A 23,701-nucleotide genomic window follows, 5' to 3' on the forward strand; every position below is an offset into this window, starting at 1 on the left:
AAAATGAAGTAAATTTTATGGTATTGCCTTATTATAGTATCTGATGTGTCTGTAATAAAATTGCAGACTTGATTGGTGCCTCCTCTGCGGCCAGTTCTGTCACTGATTCTGCTGGAGTACTGGCCTGGAAAATGAGTATGAGATCAGGTCTTGTGCTGCTGGAAAAAGAACAAACTCCACTTAAAAATTACTGCTTTAAATTTAGTTAACTAGAGAAAAAGCAATTCAGATGTAATAGCCTATGTGCACAGTAAAACTGTATCAGAGTACATTTTTTGTGTCTTCACCATAAGGCATTGGGGCATAATTTTGGTTACTTCTGCTGTCAGTAGTACCCAATCCAGTTTTTACTCAGAGTATTTTTGTAAAGATTGGAAATTGTAAAGTATTATCACGACTTTCTCACTATTCTGTAGCTTTGGATGAAAGTGACATTAAAGCAAACTTTGAAAAAATGCAGTAACATAAAGAATACCAGTTAATTTTTATTTTTTTTTGTGGTGATTGTTTTGTAAAGCATCTCATTTTTTTGTCAGTGGCATATATTCATGATCCACCTCATTTGTTTTCTGTAGGTTATAGACCCAGTATCACCTCGGTATACTGCTTTACTGAAAGATGCAGTGGTCCCAGTAAATATTCCTGAAGCTCAAGAGGAGATGAAAGAAGTGGCTAAACACCCAAAGGTTCTTGCTTTACTCTCTTAATATTCTTGTACTGCAGCTCAGTAAGGTTGGGAAGTACCTTAGCATGAGACAGTCAGGAAGGGGAGTCCTGCATTTAGCTTGCTCAGATAGCTAATCTGATAGAGATCTATCCAAGGGGTACTTTTGTTTTGCCTCAAAATTTTCAAAAACTGTGCAACTGCTAAACATGTTTGCTCTTTTAAGAGGGAACTCTTTTTGTAAATATATAGAGTGCATATAAAAGGTGCTCTAAAAGGTCTCTCTGGGAGTTTTCAGAAGAGTGAGTCATTACAAGTCTGGAATGCTACTGAAGCTGGTTTTCCTATTGTTTGATGCTAACTTTCACGAGGTTAAATATTAAATTTTATTCAAGCTCTGTTTACTGTATAATACAGTAAGCACTCTTTATCCATTAACAGTGAGGTGTTTTTTAAGTGGTTTATAAAATCAGGTTTTATGTGGAGAGGTAACATATTAACTTGTTGATTCTGTCAATCTCTAGATTTTTAATATGACTTTTAAATTTGTATAGCAAATAGTTCTTATCAAAAGCTAAAGAACTTGCTGATTTGATACTTTTAGTATCCAGTAAACAGAGTAATATCCCTCAATAGGGAAGTGTGTTACTGATACAACTCTTTCTTGGTGCTACAAGTAACAAAGATACTTTCCTTTGAGTCAATTGTGCTGAAATGTCACTGAAAGCATCCCTTAACTTACATACACTTACACGGAGAAATGAGTGAATATTGCTGAGGCTTTGCTTCATTTCTTTGTTTTGATTTTGTTGCTCTGAGTGCTCCTGTAGCCATTTGACTTGGACATTGGGTTTCCCCTCTTGCCTGTGGCTGATAACTGGGAAACAGGTTTTGAGCAAATGTGAGAGCTGTGACTCTTCAAGGCTCAAAGACATTGAAGTTTGGTCAGATACAAGCCAGCATATTAAAACGTTGATAGTACCAGTAAATGCTTCCTCCAGTATGTAATGAAATAAATACTGACTTAAATAAACAAATAGAAAACTCCTGACCAGCTGAGAAAGTCTAAACTCACAGCTGTTGGCCTTTTTAGAAAATAGAAGTTTATCTCAATTGTTGAGATACTTTAAAGCTGAATATTTTATAAGTGATGCAGTTCTAGTTTCTGTCTTTACAAATCTATGCAGCTAAAAGAAGGTCCATATATAACCTTATAAAAAAGCAGAAATTAGAGTTCTGAAATTAGTTTTGAAGGGAATTTGCCTAGCAAAATGGGAACTTGAGAAAAAATTTGGGTTTACCTCTGAGATCCTAAAGATTCATGGACCTTGCAATGGAAATGGAATATGCTGTCAGCGGATTTTTTGGGTGAATTATCAGGGGAATGTGGACAATGCCTGTAAAGAAGAAACTGGAGAGAGCTGTGGAAAAACATTGCAGCTTTGCATTACTGTTGTAGTCCATCTTCTGTCTTCATCTGTTGTCTTTTAAATGTAAACCATTATTCACAGAATGCTGATGTTGGGTTGAAGCCTGTGTGGTACAGCTCCAGAGTCCTCATTGAGGGCGCAGATGCGGAGACCCTGGCAGAGGGAGAGGTGGTTACGTTCATAAATTGGGGCAATATCATCATCACCAAATTAAACAGGTAACCTGTACAGTGGCAGATGAAATTAGTTTTGCTTTTCAGCTTTTTGTTGTCTTTTATTTTAACAGGAAGCTTGTAACAGTAAAGAATTAATGGTTGGCAATATATGTCCATTCTATGAGTCTATGTCTATAAATCTACTTTGAAATATGCCATGAAACTGCATGTTAGCATAGAGTGTATATTGCTGTAGATTCAGGTTGGAAATCATTAGTCAGTCCTGATACTGCATGTCCCTCTCATCCAGTGCTCTCCATGATTCTGTGGCACTATTGCCACGGTAAAACAGCGCTTTCAGACAGAAAAAAAACACCTGGAATGTTAACAACTTTCACCCCATAACAAATACTGCTTTTGCATACTGAGAAACTAAACCTGTCACAGTTTTAGGTGCACAGCTGTTGAGGTGGGGAAGGGGACTATTTAATGTCATCATGGTATTTTTGAAGTGGTTGTGTTGAGACCATGCCAGAATGGAGTGAGCTCTGATAGAGAACATAAATATGCAAAGATTTTTCTCCCTGTGCTTTTTACTCTATATTGATATTTAAAACAACAAAATTAATGGAAAACTTAAATGGCAGTGAATGCACTCTTTCATTTTCTATGATTCACTCTTCAAAATTAACTCTGAACACTTGTTTTTGCAGTATTGAATCAGAACTGATCATTTAGGCTATACCATTATAATTTCTTTTTTCCTGTAGAAATTCAAGTGGAAAAATTGTGTCTATCAATGCCAAGTTGAACTTAGATAATAAGGACTTCAAAAAAACTACTAAGATCACTTGGTTGGCAGAAACTCCACGTGCACCCCTCATCCCAACTGTCTGTGTTAATTATGAACATCTGATCACTAAGCCAGTTCTAGGTAAAGATGAGGACTTCAAGCAATATATCAACCGAAATAGCAAGGTGAGTTCTATTTTTGTCCCCTTTAATTCCACAAAACTTCATGTTGCTTGTTTTCTTTTGTTTAATACACTGTTTCTAGTTGTGGTTTTGAAAATAGATTTGTTTTTTTGTTAAACAGATAAATTATGCCGGTGTATCTAGTTTCTGTGTTTCCATGTAACCTGTCATAATTTCAAAATTAAAATATGACTCCTGTTTATTCTCAGTTATTACCAGGCTTTTACACATCTGAAACCAATAGTTTGAGTTTTTGTCTTGATACATTCTTATGATGTGGCATCTTCTTGCTAGTATTTGTTCTGCTGTTACTGGAATTAAGTAACATTTTGACTCTTTGAAAAGGAGGAAATCACCACTTTACCACTATCCTTCTACCACTCTATTTCTTGCTGTTCCTTTGCTCTGTTAGACGTGGACTGATTTCTTTTAATACTTACAGCAAGAAGAACTGATGCTGGGTGATCCATGCCTTAAGGAGTTAAAAAAAGGAGACATCATACAGCTTCAGAGGAGAGGATTCTATATTTGTGATCAGCCCTATGAGCCAGTGAGGTAAATTACCTGAGAATGGCCTAAACAGACTTCACAGAATTTGCTTTAGCTTGTTGTGTTTCAGTGTTTTCACACACACACATAGGTAAGAGTAATGTCATCTGCCAATATTTACTCATTACCATGATCTTTGTGAGGAATATCTCTGTGAACTGGCATGGCTTTTATTTTTTTATTCCATTCCTGCCTCTTCAAACTGTCTTAAGCCAAGTGTGTGGTACTTGAGGTCCAGCTAACCTGGACTTGGTAATGAGGTCATGATTTTGTTGTGACTTGGAGTACAGAAATTAAGTAGCAGTGCTACAGGATAAAACAGGCATTTTTCCAATTAGGGTATGCACATGCTACTTAATTGTAACACTTTCTTAGCAAGCTATTGAAATATCTACATGCAATTATGACATAAACATATAAATATTATAAAAAATAAAAACGTGCATGTAAGAGGAATCATTGCAGATCCCCAGTTATGTAAATGTAGATAATTACAGCTGTATATCAGAAATAAACTTGCAGTTGTGTGAAAGCATCTTTTAGAAAGAGTGGCCCATTTATTTCAATAAATGTTTGATATTTATTTTTTATTTCCTTTACTGTTGTGTTTTTTATAAATCTTTTTACAGTCCATACAGCTGTAAAGATGCCCCGTGCATTTTGATTTACATCCCTGATGGACACACTAAAGAGATGCCAACATCTGGGTCAAAAGAGAAGACCAAAGCTGAAACTGCAAAGAAAGAGGTAAACTAGTGGTTTAGGAAAGTACCATAAAATGTGTGTCTGTGTGTGTGTGTGTATATACTATACATCTCTTTCTGTATGAGATTACATGCTGAATACTTGGCTTCTTTTTTTTTTTAAGGCTAGTTCAGCTGTAAAAGGAAAATCTGCTCCAGCTGTTGGTCATACCTCTACTCCAGCCTGTGCTGAATCATCTGAAGGTCACTTGATCATCTACAACAAGGTGGCTGCACAGGGTGATGTAGTTCGTGAGTTGAAGGCTAAGAAGGCAGCAAAGGAAGATATTGATAAAGCTGTGAAACAACTGCTGGCCTTGAAAGCAGAATACAAGGAGAAGACAGGCCAGGAGTATAAGCCAGGAAATCCTCCAGTATCTGGAACTGCACAGTCATCAAAGCCTGAGACCTCTGGTACCTTGGACAGTAAAGCCCTGTATGATAAAGTAGCAGAACAAGGAGAAGTGGTCCGAAAACTGAAAGCTGAAAAAGCGTCTAAGGTGATGATCAAAACAATCCTGTGGTTTTGTCTGGGTTTGCATAGCCCATTGTTCTCTCTCTGTGGAGGTGAATGGGTGCTTATGGATCCAGAGATTTTGTAGTAGTCATCATTTGGACTGGACTCTGTTCTGTCAAGACTTGTGTTTTCCAAAACTCATTTCTTCAGTTAGTTTTGTATGACCAAGTTTGTGTTGGTGAATTCCTGTATTTCTTAGGCTGGTGCTCTGAAACATGGACCAAATTTACCCAACAGCAAGAGCTGATTAACTATCCAAATCAAGTCCTTGAGATTTAAATGCCTTGGCAATTCTTCATTTCTTTAACTTGGTATGGTCAAATTATGTGACTTCTCATAATTTGAATTGGATTGAATTGTTGCTGTTTAGACCTTGAAACAAAGCTCCAAAATGAGAAAGGAAAGATCCAAATGCCACAGATGTTTTTGAGAATCTTCCTGTATGTGACTGTACATAGCAAACATAGCTACTATTAGCTGTGTTATTTTCTTTCTTTTTAATGCAGTGCAAGAAGAGAGGGAAAATAACATAGTTTGCCCAGTGGTTAAATAATGTTGATAGTAGTAGTATCTTGATGGCACTATAAAATTGAAATAAATGAGAAAATCTAAATTAATTTATTGTTACAATTTTACTTAGGACAGTTAGGGTTGTACATCCCTTAAGAGGAGTTACTTTGTTAAAATAGGAAATTAGTAGAGAAAACTTCTCTGAATAACTCCACTATGTACTTAGGAAAACTGAATAGGTGCACATAAACTGCAGGTCTTTTTATGAAAGTATTTATGGTATTCTTGAGAATCTTATGTCTCTATATCTTTGTTCCTCCTTCTTTCTGCCCCTTCCTTTCTTCTTTCAGGATGAGATAGGTGCTGCTGTGGAAGTCCTTTTATCCCTAAAGGCAGAATATAAACGACAGACAGGCCAGGAGTACAAGCCTGGAAGCCCACCTGTGGCCTTTGTCCCTCCTCAGTGTTCTCCTGTTCCCACTCCTCCATCCCCATGTCCAGTAGACAACAAGGCTCTGTACAGCAGAGTAGCTCAACAAGGAGATGTGGTCCGCAAGCTCAAATCGGAGAAAGCTTCAAAGGTGTTCTACCTGTGCATACTTCTGAGTGGAGCAGTGTCCTCATTTTAGGCTAAAACCCAATGGCAGGTTTTGTGAAATTTGAGGAGCAGAATTTCTAAGCTAGTTCCATGAAGTGCTTTCCCAAATTCTCTTGAGCTGATGATACGGCTGACTGCATGAGTTATGTGTTAGTGCATGGAAAATAAATAAGTTCTTTTTTTAGTCATACAAGATAAGTGAAGCAGAATATAGTCAGTACCTTGAAAGAAGAGCTGTAACTTGGAAGCAGAATGGCAGCAATAGATTTGGGAATTACCTGATCATGACCAAAGAACCATTATTTATTCAGAGTCTGTATATTTGCTGCTATTCTCCAGTGTGCAGCTCATGGACTGCTATAACTGGAGGGGACTAAGTCACCTAAATGGGAGGCTTTTATGGCACAGAAATCAGCCCTTACCTACACTACCTGATTTGGTCCTTTGGTATACAACTTGTAGGTATTCTGGCTAAAAAGTTTTACCACAGAACTTAGTAATAACAGCTTATACTCACAGGATAGCTCTAGAAGTTTTATTGCAACAGCTGTGTTAGTGCCATTCTAGTAATTTGTGTTATCTCAGCTACTGTGTTACACCTCTACCCTTATTTCTACCCTTATCTGCAACTGCTGTTTTTTCTCTCTTGCTTCAGGAACAAATAGATGAGGCTGTGAAAATTCTTTTAAACCTAAAAGCAGAATATAAACAAAAGACAGGTCAAGAGTACAAGCCTGGAAATCCACCCTCAACGCCTCCTTGTCTATCTTCCACTGCACTTCCATCTCCTGTCTGCTGCAGTAACTTGGCAAGCTGTAGCTTAGTGCATGGCAAAGCACTTTATGATACTGTAGCTGAGCAAGGGGAAGTGGTTCGCAGACTCAAGGCAGAGAAAGCTTCCAAGGTACAACGGGCGTTAGAGTGAGCAATTGTAATTGTAATCACATTTGGCCACTGGGGGGAAATCTTTCACCAAGTAGTGATCAAGCTCCCCTATGTCCAGGTCATGCAGGCTCTGATAACGCCAAACAGAGCTGTTCTGGTGCTGGATACTTTCCTGACTCAGTTGTACAAAGTCAAACTTAACCTCTCATATCTAGGTGAATAGGCACGAGCGTGGCAGATATTGACCCTGCAGAAGTGTTTAATGTATTTTACTATCCCTTGCTGTATTTGGGACGAGTGTGCTGCAGCAATAGCAAGACCTTTCAAAATGAGACTGATTCAGTGATGGTTGTGGAAAAGAACACAAGACAAACCTGCAGCTTTTTAGGTGCTTCTGAGGGGCAGGGGGGTTTCTGCCTGTATTTCCACCTTGCAAAATTAGTTTTGGTGTTGGGTTGTTTTTGGGGGGCTTTTTTGTTGGTTGGTTAGGTTGGTTTCGTAGCCTGATAATCAATGCTTCTGGCCAGTTCTCTCTTTAATTCTCACCAGTAAATCTTGCTATTTGTCCTCCACACAGGATCAAATAGACCAAGCAGTAAAACTCCTCCTTTCTCTGAAAGCTGACTACAAGGAAAAGACTGGGCAGGAGTACAAGCCAGGACAACCACCAGCAGCTCAGGGGACTTTGCCTCAGACATCAAACACGGTACCCAGTGGTCCAGACACTCCTGAAGCTAAAGCCCTGTTTAGTAAAGTAGCTCTTCAAGGAGATGAAGTTAGGAAATTAAAAGCAGAAAAAGCAGACAAGGTAATAACATACACTGTAGTGTAAAAATGTAATATATGTATTTAAATCTAAAACTGTCTTTGAAATTCAGTGTGATTATGGGAATTAAAAATGTAAAAAAATTTACACCTTTAAAATAGGCAGCATTTGAATTCTGAGATCTGAATCATTCTTTTAAAATTAAATGTGCTGTCAGGTATGATCCTATAAATGTAAGCACATTGAAGTTAAGTACTGATTTATGCAGATTTTTCTGCCAACAGTCAGTGAATGTCCATAAAGCTATATAGATTTTTTTTTAATAGAGCTATAGTATTCCTGTGATTTCTCTATATTTTTCTACTTTTTTTCTTCAAGGAAAAGATAGATGTGGCTGTTAAAGAACTTCTTCAATTGAAGGCCCAGTATAAGTCTGTTGCAGGAGTTGACTATAAACCAGTGTCTGCTAGTGGTGTAGATGACAAAGACAAAAAGAAGAAAGAGAAGGAGAACAAGTCTGAAAAGCAGAGTAAGCAACAGAAGCATAATGATGGCCCCAAAAAAGAACCTTTGCAAGGACAGAGTGGGAATGAGCGCTCCTCAAATGGATCAGGAGAGGGCCAAGGCCCTAAGAAACAAACCAGGTAAAGATGCAATCTCTAATCTTATTGGATAGAACCATCAACTGTCTACCTCTGCTCAGATTTAGAGTGTGATACATTTCTCATTTCACTTGAAGGTGGGACATTTGTAAAATAACTGTATTGATTTTCATCTTCAGGATTGAGTCAAAAGCAAGTTACCAAAGTTCATTTAGTGTCAGTTGTGCCTCAGCATCCTGTATTGTTACTGTCACTGGGAACTTTTTGTGCTTATTATTTGCTTCTGTAAATGTACTGCTGTGTCTTGCTGAAAGTTTAGAGGTCTTTTTACAGCATGTATTATGCATCACTATGTATTTACTGTTTCATATACATAAACAATATATTAGAGACAAGAGATGTGGTTATTTTGTATAGAAATAATGCCAGAAAAAATGTATTTCCCTCCTTGAAAACCTCTCTGTTTGTAGAGATGTAAAACCTTTACTTTTGTGTTCTGTCATTTGAATCTGGTGAGTTTAACCTTCTTTAGAATCCTGTAGGTTTATTGGTTGTCTTTATTTTGAGGTAGGGTCAGTTTTCTCTCTCAAACAGTGTGACTGACCATTCACATGAATGGTGAATTTGAGTTGCAGGTCTTTCCTGAAATTTTAGCTACTGGCTAGGTAGGAAATGTTTAAAATAAAGAGTAAAACAGCTTACACACAGGTCTGGTTAACCCTAGGTTCTTACTGGACTGCTTACTGGTGGTCGAGTTTTTTAATGTGTTGCTGTGAGGTTCTTTGATACAGCCATAGTGAGAATTGGAAGTATTCAAACCATACTAAATAATTGGAACTGTTCATTAAATATTAATATTAAATATTCTTATTAGGATAAGGAAATACTAGCAACTCCCACCGGCCAAAACTTAGCCTTTTGATGTAAAACTAAAACATTCTCTTCCACCTTATTATTCCACATCTCCTGCCCCAAAAGAGAAGAGAAAGAAAAAGGTTAGGATAGGATTCATGACTAAATGCTGAATGGTTCTTTTGTCATACCATAGGCTGGGTCTAGAAGCTAAGAAAGAAGAAAATCTTTCAGAGTGGTTCTCTCAGGTAAGTGCACATCAGTTTGATTTGATTGTTTCATTCTGTTATAAATCAATGTGTGTTTGGGATTTACATCCTGATTGAGTTTCTTTTTGTTTTTTCAATACAAAGCAAAGTATTTGCTCTTTTCTATGTCTTATGTTATCATGGTCTTAAATAGAAATGCCTTGCAGTGAAGATCTGAATAAATTTAATAAGCTGTAAAAAGGGTGAGTGTCAACCACCCAACCTTATTATATATAATACATATGATTTCCTTGTTTCATACCTGAATTCCTCTTTTGTTAAGAGTAAAAAACTTAGTTGAAATTATAAGAATTTCACAGACTTGAAAGTTTTATTTCAGCTCCAGGTGATGCATAACAGAAGTGAATATCTGTTGATACTTAAAAATTTTGCTGGCTTGTGAGATTGAAAACAACCCAGGTCGAGATGATTAGTTTTGATTAGTCTTGTTATGAGAGACTGTTAATAGCTGTCAGTTGTGTACATTTCTTGTCAGTAGTATAATTTTTGCCTGTACTCCAAGAAATAAAAGTCTTTTCTGACATGAGCTAGAGACATTTCTTACACGAGTGTGGGTTTTTTTGTTCCTGGAAAGCAGCAATAGTCTCTTACTTGGGTTCATGAAATTCAGTTTTAGTTAAGTGTTTACAGTATTCAGACCTATTATTAAGCTTAGTGTTCCTGGTTAACCTTCTCTAGGTAACACAAATGACCCTAAATTATATCTTAGCTGCTAACAATTGAGCAGTTTTAAGTAGGAGATTCTCTTGAGTTGCATGACACACACTTGAATTACTGAATGTTCTCTGTGCACAAACTGAAACTTCAGCCTCTGATTAATCTTTTGCAAGGTGATCACAAAATCAGAGATGATTGAATACTACGATGTCAGTGGCTGTTACATTCTTCGTCCTTGGGCTCATGCTATTTGGGAAGCCATCAAAGACTTCTTTGATGCAGAGATCAAGAAACTTGGAGTGGAAAACTGCTACTTCCCCATGTTTGTGTCCCAGGCTGCCTTAGAGACGGAGAAGTCTCATATTGCTGACTTTGCTCCTGAGGTACACTTCAACACTTCATTTTAATCTGACTGTAAGAAAACCCAACCACTTAGACTGCAGCTGGGTATAAAGTAAGTTTGGGATTAGAGTATATTTTCCCAAACTTGATTTTTATTTTCTCCTTTTTTTAGGTTGCTTGGGTCACAAGATCTGGGAAAACAGAACTGGCTGAACCAATTGCTATACGTCCCACAAGTGAAACAGGTGAGTCTCTTTTCATGTAGTTTGGCTGTAAACTTATCTGTGGAGTTCTATGTAGAGTGTAGCTGGTAGACAGAAGAGTCCTTTCTGAAAAGTGGAGGCCCCAATTTTTCAGAATGTTTTCTGTAACTCCTTAGCAAAATTTCTTAATCTTGTTGCTGCTCATAGCAAATCCACATTATATGTTCCCTTAAATAGACATTTTTAGGAAATGCATACTTTTTCAGAATTTTTTTGGTTAATATCCTGAAGACTGACTTACTTTGTCTGAAAACACATTTGATTATTTGGTTTATAGTGTTTATAAGAAATTTTTTTCAACTCATGATTCACTTCAGTTTTGCATGTGTTTTGACTGTAACTGTTCCTCTGAGTAATTTAAATAAGCCTTTTTAGACCTAAGACTGGGTGAGTTTTTAATTGAGTCAGGTGTAGCAAAGCATCCTGAAATCTTGAGGTCAGGGAGTTCCTAGTTGTGAGCCCAGGTGTATTTACCATACTGTAAGCCAGCAATTCAAACCCAGTGTCATTAAATAATAAGGTCTGGATTGTACTTTGACCAGCAGCAACCAAGCTCTTTTGCAGAGACTTGGGATGAAGTGGAAGTACTCTGGGTGAAAATATTATGTATTAAGACAAAAAAAATCTGTTTTAAAGTAACTGAAACATGAAAGCATATTTCTCACAGCAGAGAATGTTAAGCTTATATGTAGCAAAAGGAAAAGTTTGACATAAATGTCTTTATTGTGTGGAGACTCAAAGCTGCTTTCTTTTTACAGTAATGTATCCTTCCTATGCAAAGTGGGTGCAGTCACACAGGGATCTTCCTATCAAGCTTAATCAGTGGTGCAGTGTTGTGGTATGTGTACACAATTCCTGAGTACCTCTTCTTATCACAAGTGCAGTGTAGGACAGTTATTCTCTGTGGACTTGGCATGATCATAATGATCACAGCACATATTTTAAGGCAAAATTGTTACCATGGTTTATATGATATGTTTTTCTCAGTGTTTCTCATAAAACATTCTTTATCAATGTATGTGGTTGATTGTATTAAGTAGAAATCTGACTAGTTGGCTTTTTTATCTTTATTGAAGGTTTTCTCATACTTGCTTATAAACATTATTTGTAAGAATAATTGGACACTTCATAGTGTTAATTTTGTTTGCTTCTGCCCCTCCAGCGCTGGGAGTTCAAACATCCCCAGCCTTTCCTTCGCACTCGTGAGTTCCTTTGGCAGGAGGGTCACACAGCATTTGCAACATATGAAGAAGCAGCAGAGGAGGTAAAAACAAATGCACTGGTGCTTCTCCTTTCAGGAAGTTACCTTACTCCATAGCAACACAAACAAATCTTTGTACTGAGATCTCAAGGATATCTTTTTTTTTTAGCGCCCTTGTGAAAAATGCCAAGTTTATTAGAACCAATTTTTTTCTCAGATGTAACTCATTTCTGATGCTTCATTCTCTACAAACAATATGGGGAATTTGAAGAGTGTGATATATAGTGTGTGCTTACCTTAAAATGATTTTTCTTAAAAATACTTAAAAATCAGTTTTCCTTAAAAATTTAAATAATGCATCCACGTGTTTACTGCCAGAAGTTTTAAAACTTTCTTTGTGCAGTTTTAAAACTTTTTTCCTTGTTTTCTGTCATGACTTGTAGTTGTTGCTTTTTGACTCAGGGAAAATAACATCCAAAGGTTGAAGTAATTGAAAAAAAATCTTAGTTTCTAAACATAGTTTTGAGAAAGTGTTAAATCTTGGAGATTTCAGACTCTGTCACATAAAAATATTTCAAGATTTAACAAATGCTAAATACTGAGTAATTCTGAAAATTGCTTGTTTCTCATAGGTGCTGCAGATACTTGATCTCTATGCTCGGGTGTATGAGGATCTCTTGGCAATACCTGTTGTGAAAGGAAGAAAGACAGAGAAGGAGAAGTTTGCTGGGGGGGATTATACAACCACTTTAGAGGCATTTATATCTGCCAGTGGAAGAGCTATCCAGGTATTTACTTTATTATTATTAATAATAATAATCTATAATATAATAATATAATATTTTTCTCATTAAATATAGGAAGATAAATATTTAAACTGATACTTCATAAACTTAACTTTCCATTGAATAGAATTTTCTGTGTGCATCTATTTCAGGGAGCAACGTCACATCATTTAGGGCAGAATTTCTCAAAGATGTTTGAAATTGTGTTTGAAGACCCCAAGAAGCCAGGAGAAAAACAGTTTGCTTATCAGAATTCCTGGGGCATTACCACTCGGACTATTGGCGTAATGACAATGATTCATGGAGATAACATGGGATTGGTACTCCCACCTCGTGTAGCCTGTATTCAGGTGTGTAAAAATGCCTTAAACTGCTTTAGTTTCCTTTCTTGTCTTGGAATTCATAGGTGTTTCATGTCAGGCAGCTGGAAAACTTAATATAGGATGGAGCTCTCTAGTTACAGAGTAGCTGTGTGAAGTTAATACAAGTCATTAGGATACTGGTGGACCAGTCCCCTTTGATATTTCATCCATTTGAAGTAATGTAACCTGTGCCATTAGTATGAAAAGTGAAATGTGTCCTTCATTTCTGAGAGCATGAAGGAAATTACTGGAACAGGGGGCCACAATATTGGTTTCAAGTTTTTTATAACTATGAGCTAATTTTTTTTTTGTAGCATAAAGTACATGTCCTTTCTATTGCAGGTTGTAATTATTCCCTGTGGTATCACAAACTCCCTTTCTGAAGAGGACAGAGAGGCTCTGTTGAAGAAATGTAATGAATATCGTAGCAGGCTGCTTGCTGTCAGCATCCGTGTCCGGGCTGATTTAAGAGACAACTACTCACCTGGCTGGAAGTTCAACCACTGGGAACTAAAGGTACTTTTCTTGCCAGGAGGGGTTTTGAAGCCTAGGTGAGGGGAATATATGAGGTATGCTATGTGTGCCCTCTGTTCTGAAAGCAGATCTGTTCTGTAAATTAAAATCTGCTGCCTGATAATCAGTGATCGCTTTAGTGAATAAATGAAGGAAAAGTGTTTTCAGAGACTTGTTCTGTTTGCTAGGATTTGCATGTCATTAGGGATTTTTAAACCTCCAGGGCTCTACTTATATACCTAGAAATTTAAATTAGAAGCATAAATTAGTTGCATTTTTAGAAATGTGTGCTAATACTTCAGTATGTCCTGACTCACAGCAGAGCCTTCTGTGCATACAGCAGAACAGAGAAGATAAACCTGCAGTGTCAGAAAAGAAAGGAGCACTTTTTTTGTTTCAATATTACCATGTTCCCCTCATACAGCACTTGAGAGGAACAGTTCTGCTTCCTCTAATGTAAGAGGCTTTTATAAAACAGAAATAGTGAGCAGAATGAAACAGTGGCAATAATGGTAATTAAAAATTGAATGACGTGTGGAGTGTTGGTTTGGAATCTTATTTTTATTCTGAATTTAAAATCAGTTTCAATATGTTAATCTTCCAAGTAACCTGATAGAAGTGACCCAATTTGTTCAAAATTCCTGTTGTCTCAAGGTTCTCTTCCCTTTGTGTAACCTTTTTTTTTAATGGACCTCTAGTACTGTAAAGCTATGTTGGAAAACTTTCTAAATAAAATTAGGTTTTTCAAGGAGGCACACAGCACAGGGTAAACTTGATGTTTTTCACAAAATCTACTAATGTGTCCAGTATAATACCTAAACTGCAACTTCAGGCTCATTGCAGGAACAATACACTTCTTTTATTGAGTGTATAAGGAATTTTGTAGGGTAAAAAATACAAAGGTGCTGGAATAAGAAGTAAAAGAATTAACTGGAAAATATTTTGCCTTATGCACTTGTCAGTGTAGCAGACTCCTGATGTTACTTCCTAAAAGAACCAAGTCAGTGGTACTTCTTTTGTATTGTCTGGTACTAGTTCCACTGCTTTCTTGGGAAATCTTCCTAAGGGACCATGAACTATTCTTTCACTTAGTAATATTACTATTAGAAGTACTGGATACTCCCTTCCAAGTTTTTATTATGGAAACAATGCTTTGTGGGCATAAACTAGAATGTTCAGTTTGAATTGCTTGTTAATAGCAGTTTTGAGTAGCTCTTTATGTAGTAAATAGTAGATGTAGTATTAGATAGTTCATTGATCAGATGGATTTTACTGTATTATTCACCTTTTTAGCATAATTAAGGTAGTGGAGGCAGAGGGAGTGTAGGGAATCACTTGGAAGCTGTGAACCTGAGGAGATTCCAGAGTACACAGTGCTTAGAAGGCTTGGTACAGGTTTTGATTCTCCTGTTCATCTTTTGAACACTGTGGAATGGTTTTAGCTTATAAACCTACTGATTCAATTTCCTTGAGGGAGAGGGGGGGAACAATCCTCCCAAACGTATTTTTATTCACTCTTTTCATTTCCTGTGGAAGAATGTGTACCCTCTGGGATACATGTTGGGATGTAGAGAAAGTAAGTTACACAATAGACTCTTAACTGACTCTTTTCAGTAACATGGAAAATCTTTTTGCCTGATGGTGTAAGGGGGATGAGAAATTACATCTTACCACCAAAGTTTATCAACTTTGATATGATAAACTTTGATGAACTCTGAATTACTTGAAATTACTTACTTTGCTAAAACAATTAGCTGTTTGTAGTCAAATATTCAATGCAATTAATGTTCATATTAGGGCTGTAATTAACAGAACTTTTGCTGTTTGCTGTTAAAACAATACCTGTTGAATGCTATTGAAAGCATTCTTTGAAAACAGAGTTAAATGTGTTAATGGGTGAACTAGAACATTATAATTATAATTAGTGTGGAAGTCTTAATTGTTCAGACTTAAAAAATCTGATTTGCAGTATGTGGGATAACTTAGTGCAGTTTCAGCAGTGCCTCAATATTACTTGCATGCTGGCACTGATGCAGTCCCCAAGCTAGTGAAGCAGGGTAGAATGCACAAGTGAAAAGAATGTGGGTGGGAAAGACAGAAATTCATTAAAGCTTTGGAATATATAGTGATTTTTTTTCCAAAGAAACTTAAATATATCAAGTGGGTCTATACTAAGACTGGACTTTCAAACAAACAAAAAGCCACAGAGAGAAAATGAACTATTGTGAGAATTCCTTCTTCATCCTAACTATGAATTCTTTTTTTCCACGAAGGGTGTCCCAGTCAGAGTTGAAGTGGGACCACGAGACATGAAGAGCCAACAGTTTGTAGCTGTGCGAAGAGACACAGGGCAGAAGCTGACATTGTCTGAACATGAAGCAGAAGAGAAACTTAAACAGATCTTGGAGGAGATCCATGTAAACCTTTACAGCAGGTAAACTAAGAGTTACAGTAAATGGCTCTGCTAATCACAGGTGCCCTTCATTTGTCAGAAGAACTTCTCACATTAATGGTTTATCTGTGGAGAAGGACAGGTTAGGCTCATCTTCCTGTTTGTGTTGTATAATGTTCTACCTCTTAAATTCCTTCACATTCAGCAATATGAGCTGCCTGTTGTTCTTAAGAAACAGAAGGTAAAAGGTTGTGAACTTACTTTAAAAAATACATCCATGAGTTCACATGTATTATTAATAAATAGATACACCATAAACATACCATAAATAAGTGTGACCCATTGGTCATTATGTGACTGGTGACCTTAACACTGCCCAAGGAAGGGCAGCAGAGGTGGTGAAGGGTGTAGAGCACAAATCCTGTGAAGAGTGGCTGAGGGAGTGGAGGGGTGTTTCTTCTGGAGATAAGGAAGCTCAGGGGGAACATTATCACTCTCTACAACTACCTGGAAGGAGGTGTAGTCAGGTGAGAGTTGGTCTCTTCTTCCTGGTAACATGTGACAGAATAAGAGGAAATGATCTCAGGGTGAGCCAGGGGAGGTTAAGATTGGGCATTGGAAAAAATTTATTCACTGCAGCTTTGGTGAAGCATTGGAACAGGCTGCCCAGCACAGTCATGGAATACTCATCCATGGAAGTGTTCAGAAAACATATAAATGTGCTTCTGGGCGTGGTTTAGTGGTGGGCCTGGCAGTGTTGGCTTAGTGGAAGGACTCAGTGATCTTAGAGGTCTTTTCCGGCCTAAATAATTCTATGATCCTGTGTACAGGACTCCTTTGTGAAAGATGCTTTTGGTGCAGAATTTTGAAGGACACAAAGCTGTCCAAGTAACTTCAGTAGCTGAAGTTCTGTGTCCAGAAGTGTATTTTAAGACCCTATTGTCCTTCACAGGATTGCTTTCTTGTAAGCAATCAAATACTTTTGAAACTATTTTTTGCCCTTACTGCAAATGCCAAAATCCCTCACAGGTCTTCACTGCAGAATGTTGCTCGTAAGTCCACTGAGAAGAACAGGGTGTTGACATGGCACTGTGGCAGATGAGCTTTTCTATTTCCTTCTCTGGTGATAAAAATTGTTTACAGGCAGAATATTTTTACCTAGTTCAAAAGCATCTTGTGATTTAGATTTAGAAGATAATTTTAAAAGCAAAATACACATCTATGGTATTTATTTCTGTCTGCGTCAGGTCAGTGTTTAACTGATGGGCACAACAGTGTGAATGAGCACAGTGAAATGTGTGGCAACCCATCAGCAATTAATCAAAATTTTACCTCCTTGAGGATCAGTAGTAGAAAGACATCTGAAAACTCAGCTCATTGGGCCAGTGAGTTTATGTGAATAAATCTGCCCTGACTGAATTTTTTTCCTTTTCTTAGAGCGTCTGAGGACCTAAAAAGTCATATGGTGGTGGCCAGTAATATGGAGGACTTTCAAAAAGAGCTTGATTCAGGAAAGGTAAGGGGATTTACCACTTCTATTCTTATGCTTCATGCCCTTTTTATCCTTTAAAAGTAATGGCTTTATCAGAGCATGCTTGTAAGAGAGAGTAATGTAAACATTTCATTCAGGTTACAATAACCTCACTGTCATTCTAATGCAGTGACAAAACACTTACTAAGTCTCATATAAGTGTCCAGGTAAGAGTTTAAAGTACAAGCTTTTTACGTTAAGGAAGTTTTACCTTTATGACCTGAGTAGAAGCCATTGAGTTCATTAAGAATTACTGCAAATCAGTAACCTCCTTGAATTTATAGTAAAAATAATCCATCACCTGGATGAGTGAGCTCTACTGATCTAAACATCTGTGAAAAGGTACTGAAGTTTAGATGAGAGATTAAGTGTTCAGCACAGAATTCAGCTGCTGTTTCTTTTACAAAGAACTGGTGAGAGAAATTTTTAACCCTGAAATTCTGTCACAGATCAGGTTGGGAAATTGTTTATGTGTTTGGATGTTTATGTGTTCAAAAGGTAGAATCCCCAACATTACTTAGTAAGTTTGTCTGTTTTATAGAGAGAGATCAGGGGGTTGTGTACCAATTAGATCCACTCTGAAAATTTCCTGATGAAAAATGTGCAAGTGCCAAGAATCTATAAATACTCTGTTAAACTTCAAAAATAATTTAAAGTTATTCCTGGTTAGGCTTGACCTTCCATTATACTATTTTCTTTTATTTCTATTGCACTTAAATTCAATTTAGAACAATATTTAAAGGAATAATGATGAACTTCAGAGGAGGGACTGATTTAGCAATGTCCAGCACTCGCTGTTGTGTGCAGCTAGATTCTAGATATGACAAAGAGAATTAAGCTGTTTTTATAACGCTTAGAATTCTAATGTAATCTAAATGTTGTTAAGCTTGGAAATGTGAACAAATAATTTTATATCACATGTTGGACACTTCCGCTGTTTTGGTACTTAGGTTATATGAATTTATTATGAGCTGCATATCTGAATTGAAAAAAAAATTGAAAAAATCTGCCACTTGGTGTTTGTTTCACTCTCTACCTATTTTTGTTGTATTAACATAATTTTATAGCATATGTATTCTGAATTACTTGAAATTGCACTCTATTAGCACTGACTGCTGTTTAAGACGAAAATTTTTAAGATTAAATAAGTGTTCCTGTTTAATTCCTGCTGCTGTTTTTTCCTTAATGGAATTGCAGACTCTTAGCTCTTTAAAAATGTGGACTGTTTTTCATTTCACTAACAAAAGATTAATGCAAGAACAGTGTAGTAGAGTGGTAATAGTTCCTTTTTTCAGTTACAAGAAAGTGAAGCTATAAAGTGAAGTCTACTAAAGGCGTGTTCCAGTTAATGACAAATAGAGGATTTTGCAGTAAGAATGTAAATTAGGTGAAAGAAAGATGCACTGAGTAAACCTTATTCACAGTTTGGATACAATTAAAATGAATGAAGGCTGAATTTAGTAGCTGAGGTTGCCCTCAGTTATCAGCATTTCTTTAGTGTTCAAATGTTTGTGGGGGGTGTCTTTTTAACAATAATGCTACCTCTAGGTAGCAAACTGAATTTTCTCTGTGGAAGTCCATTAAAAATAAAAAAAAATCAGTAAAGTTGAATATGAAACTAGGGGCAAGAGATCTGCTCCAATAGCTAAGAGTAGTACAGAGAGGAGTGTGTGACATTATTATTTCAGCCTTACTCTCTCAATTTTCTTCAGTTAAGCTAAGCGAAGGGAAGAGCAGGAAGCTGCACACCCACCCCCATGCCCCCAGAGAAAAGTGCTGTTGGCTGTTCTGTTTTCTTAAAATAATGTATGCTCAGAAAAAATGAAAATTCATAGTAATGGAATTAAAATGGGAACTTTTTTAGGGCACTGTCTTACCGTGTATAAGGTGAGCATTTGCTCAGTAGTTTGAAAATTTTAAACTTTTCCTGAAAAACAGAATATTTGATAAAAAAAAGAGTTTTTATACTTTGCACAGAAGAAAGATGTATTTGGTTAAAAAAAAAACATTTATATTTAAATGGTGCTTTGGTTTGTGTAGGATTTTCCGTACTGCACTGTGGAGGGATGACTGTGCTTATCTATTGCTCTGATGAAGAAGAGCTATTGAAATTAATTTGTAACAATTGGAACTTTTCCCAGTTTGAGATCTGTGTATGAGATCTGAAGATTTAGGAATCTTTCAGAAACAAAGATGATTTTTCTACATGTTTAACTGTTGGGTTTTTCCTCTCCCCTCCTCTCCTCCCTTCAGATTGTACAAATCCCTTTCTGTGGGGAAATTGAGTGTGAGGATTGGATCAAGAAGACCACTGCCAGGTAAAATATAACTGAGGGTATATACCAAGATCAAAATCAAAATGGTTTGAATACAAAACAGATATGCAAGATGCCTTTGGGTATAACACTTATGTACAGACTCCTGCTGTCCTACATAATTCAGTGTATTTACTTCCTTAGCTCTGGAACTTTGAGAATAATTAATGCAGTTTTAAGATTTATGTATAAATCACTTATGTAAAAAAAACACTTTATTGCACTTTAATTTTTTAATAGAAATATTTTTTTATGAATATATTTATTAATATCCTTTTGTTTCAGGGATCAAGATCTTGAGCCTGGTGCTCCATCCATGGGAGCAAAAAGCCTCTGCATACCCTTCCAGCCACTCTGTGAGCTCCAGCCTGGAGCAAGATGTGTGTGCGGCAAAAACCCTGCCAAGTTCTACACCCTCTTTGGTCGTAGTTACTAAATCACTAGTGAAAGAACCTTCTCCTTTATCTGTGAATTGAACTTTTTTTAACAAGACTGAAATAGCCCCTTAAACTTCAATCAGTTTTGTGACCTTTTTAAATAATTCAAATACAAAGCCATAAACCATAACCTGGCTCCCCCAATGGTCAGTCTTAGGCTAGCAGTAATTCACAGACTTTTCTGTAAACATCTCCAATAAAATAAAGATGTATTGTGAGCTGTAACATGCTGTGATGGGTTTTTTCTGTGTTGCCCAGTAGGGAGGAATAGGTATCCTTTGCTCATGTCTTTTTGGTGCATGTATTTCCTTCTACATTGAGAAAGTGCTTGAAAGGTTGGAGAGAATATGATAAAAACTACAGTACACTTCAGCGTGCTCACATCTACTTTCTAGATAAAACATCTTCTTTTTATTTTGCCTTCAAATTTTTCAGTAGACTTGCTGCAAATCTGTAGGTATAGTAATTACTACCTTTAGAAAACTTGTCTCTGAAGCCAGGTCTTTCAAGGAATATTTTCATAAAAACATAAAATCATAAATGGCTTGGAAGGGGCCTTAAAGATCATCTTGCTCCAACTCCCCTGCTGTGACAGGGACACCTTCCACTAGACCAGGTTGCTCAGATCCCCATCCAGCCTGGCCTTGAACACTTGCAGGCGTGGAGCATCCACACCTTCCCTGCACAACATGTTCCAGTGCCTCACCACACTCGCAGTCAAGAGTTCTCTCCTAGCATCTCACCTGAACCTGCTCTCTTTCAATTTAAAGCCATTCCCCCTTATCCTATCACTACTTGCCCTTGTAAGTCCCTCTACAGGTTTCTTGTAGGCTCCATCAGGGACTGGAAGGTGCTCTAAGTCTCCCTGAAGCCTTCTCTGCTCCAGGCTGAGCAACCCCAACTCTCAGCCTGTCTGCACAGGAGAGGTGCTCCATACCTCTGGGTCTCTCTATCACCCTTCTCTGCACTCATTCCAATAGCTCTACATTGTTCTTATGTTGAGGCCCCAGAGCTGGACACAGCACGCTGGGTGGGGTCTCACGAGAGCAGAGGTAGATGGAAATAATCACCTCCCACATTTTCACCCCCTTGTAAAGCAAGTTTGAAAGATTAAATAACACCTTGTAGCAAAGTGCAGGTGGCGGCCATTTCTTGCAGATATTTTGCCAAGCCCTGTTTTACTTATTTTGCAAACTGACTTTTTAATGGCTGTCTGACAGTGATACTGCAATGAGTAATGCAAAGGCAGTCTGAAGATAAGTTCAGTGCTAGTGATTTTAGCCTGTGGTTATATCTGCAGCATGTTTCATAAAACCTTTTTTGCTTTTCCTACACTTACCAAGTGTTGCTCTAGCAGAGGAGGCTGGATGTTACAGAGTTGCAAAATCATTTTAAAAATAGCATCACTTCCACTCTGAGCACAAGATTGGCTTTAAAAAATAAAGAGGTAGCCCTGGCACAAAACAGTGATTAGATGACACACACTTGGTTTACTTTTTTTCTTCCTGTATGTTTGAATGCTGTCTCCATGAACACCTTTCCCTGAAAAGAGTATAGTGAAAACTTGGTCATTGAAAAGTTGGACCTGTAAGATCCTCCCCAAACTTTTCCTGGCCCAACACAACGTGGTACCTGTTTCCAAAAACCTGGGTTTATGAAGCAGCCATGGTCTAAAGCATGCAGGAGACTTAGAGTGCTATTGCTGGATCTCTGTTTTTCAAAGACATGCACAGTATTTGCTTTTCCCCAGATTCCTGTGGTCAGCCTTCCTAGTCAAAATTTTGAATGTTAAAATTTGAACCTGGCCTGTCTGATTTAAGATCGTGTGCCTTGTGCCCCAGTTTTTCCACAGAAAAACACAGAAATTTTTAAATATTTTAGATCAGCTTTCTCAGAGTGCTTGAAACTTGGAAATTCTCTGTAATATTCTTTGGATTATGAGTAGTCCTGAAGGGTTTGCTTCAATTGCATCTTAAAATCATCAATCTTGATTAGTGTAGGTATTTTCTCAGGTGTAGTAATGGGTAAAAGATTTAGGGAAGGATTTGCCTTTATGCATGCATAAATTTGCCTTTATGCATGCATTTATCTTTGGATACAGTTGGCAAAGCAGATGAGTGGCCCAAAGGTCTGTGTTCTGGTGTGCTGCCTCTAATGCTGGCCGGGGTTGTACTTTGGGAAAGAGAGTGAGCAATAACACCAGAGTGATGTTTTCACAGTCTGAAATGGTTGGTGACTAAGAGTAGCCTGGAGAGGGATGTCTCAGGGTATGAGGCAGGAATGTGCCCAGATTTTTTGGCAGAGCAAACCAGATTTTTAAGAATAGATGAGCACTTACAGCTCCCACTGAAATGTTCTCCAACACCCATATTTTAAAAATCGAATGTGGAAGCTCTTAGTAACTCATTACAAAGGAAAGGCAAAACTAAATGCATCCTCTGACCTTATCAGTTTGAACAAACAGCCAACCTTCAACCAGTTGACTGGATCAAATCTTCGAGTAAACATGTTGACGCACTATTCTTAGAAATGAGTTGCTCTGAGCTGACAAATGGGTTTGTTTGAAGACAGATTTCACAGAAGGCCAGCTTTTTCCTTTTTTCCTTTTTTTTTTTTTTTTCTTTTTTACCCCCCCCTCTTACTTTTCCTGAACATATTTCTTCCTGGTCATAATAAGGCTTGAAGGGTCTGAAATGTTGATACCTCAGATGCAGATGTCCCTGTGATGATCTTCCACAAGGAGGCTAATATTTGCCTGGGAGAGATAACATTCATGTCAGCTACCCTTTTGCCAAAAGCACAATCTGAGCTATCTGTGAAGCATTATAGAAAAAACTTTCAGACCCTGAGTAGATTCTGTCTGTAAGAAAAATAGGTATATGGAATTGGAATAATACACTGCTGTTGGTTAAATGATACTGCTTTGTGTTTATAATAGAATTGCAAAATTTTTGGTGCTCTTTAGTTCTTATGTACTGATAAATTTGAGTTAAATTGTAAAGGGGGTGTAAGGGAAGTGCCTTCACATCATGGTAGCAGCTCCTTATTGGAAACAGAGCACAGGTGAACATTTTAGCTCTGCTGCAGAGGGAGTGCTTCATTTATCTCTTGTTTTGGTAATCAGAACCTTGTGTAAGGCAGGGCTTTTGAGACCACTGAAGCTTGACCTTCCTCTGTACCCACTGAAAGGATAATTACTTGAAAAAAACTCTGTAGTTCAGGTAATAAAATAAGTAGTTAAACATCACTTTAATACAAGAAGGAAAAAAAAACTGCTGTGGAAATAGCTGGGGTGGAAGTGGTGACACAGTGGTGTGAGAAGATGAAAAGGAAGATAAGTAAGTGCCAGTTTTCAATGTTGTAATTAGTTCTAGAAATCCACCCTTCC

General features: G+C 37.4%; 1 protein-coding gene across 6 annotated transcripts in view; it reads left to right on the top strand.

Annotated features, from left to right (window-relative positions):
* EPRS1 (glutamyl-prolyl-tRNA synthetase 1) overlaps positions 1-20,538 on the top strand; it is a 37,524-nt gene extending 16,986 nt beyond the window's left edge. For 2 of the 6 annotated variants that reach the window (XM_059468345.1, XM_059468346.1), the window contains 22 exons: positions 576-686; positions 2,176-2,312; positions 3,020-3,227; positions 3,667-3,779; positions 4,403-4,520; positions 4,642-5,016; positions 5,894-6,124; positions 6,797-7,045; positions 7,604-7,834; positions 8,171-8,436; positions 9,443-9,494; positions 10,346-10,555; positions 10,687-10,759; positions 11,536-11,615; positions 11,940-12,041; positions 12,611-12,766; positions 12,916-13,113; positions 13,468-13,641; positions 15,912-16,072; positions 17,468-17,546; positions 19,815-19,879; positions 20,162-20,538. In XM_059468345.1, the coding sequence (XP_059324328.1) occupies positions 576-686; positions 2,176-2,312; positions 3,020-3,227; positions 3,667-3,779; positions 4,403-4,520; positions 4,642-5,016; positions 5,894-6,124; positions 6,797-7,045; positions 7,604-7,834; positions 8,171-8,436; positions 9,443-9,494; positions 10,346-10,555; positions 10,687-10,759; positions 11,536-11,615; positions 11,940-12,041; positions 12,611-12,766; positions 12,916-13,113; positions 13,468-13,641; positions 15,912-16,072; positions 17,468-17,546; positions 19,815-19,879; positions 20,162-20,312 (3,540 nt within the window). In that variant the 3' untranslated portion in view covers positions 20,313-20,538. The remainder of the gene's footprint in view (positions 1-575; positions 687-2,175; positions 2,313-3,019; positions 3,228-3,666; positions 3,780-4,402; positions 4,521-4,641; positions 5,017-5,893; positions 6,125-6,796; positions 7,046-7,603; positions 7,835-8,170; positions 8,437-9,442; positions 9,495-10,345; positions 10,556-10,686; positions 10,760-11,535; positions 11,616-11,939; positions 12,042-12,610; positions 12,767-12,915; positions 13,114-13,467; positions 13,642-15,911; positions 16,073-17,467; positions 17,547-19,814; positions 19,880-20,161) is intronic. The other 4 variants (XM_059468347.1, XM_059468348.1, XM_059468349.1 and 1 more) reach the window with 2 other exon arrangements.
* Positions 20,539-23,701: the final 3,163 nt, after the last annotated feature.

Source organism: Ammospiza nelsoni, chromosome 3, assembly GCF_027579445.1.
Source record: "Ammospiza nelsoni isolate bAmmNel1 chromosome 3, bAmmNel1.pri, whole genome shotgun sequence".
NCBI classification, from domain to species: domain Eukaryota; kingdom Metazoa; phylum Chordata; class Aves; order Passeriformes; family Passerellidae; genus Ammospiza; species Ammospiza nelsoni.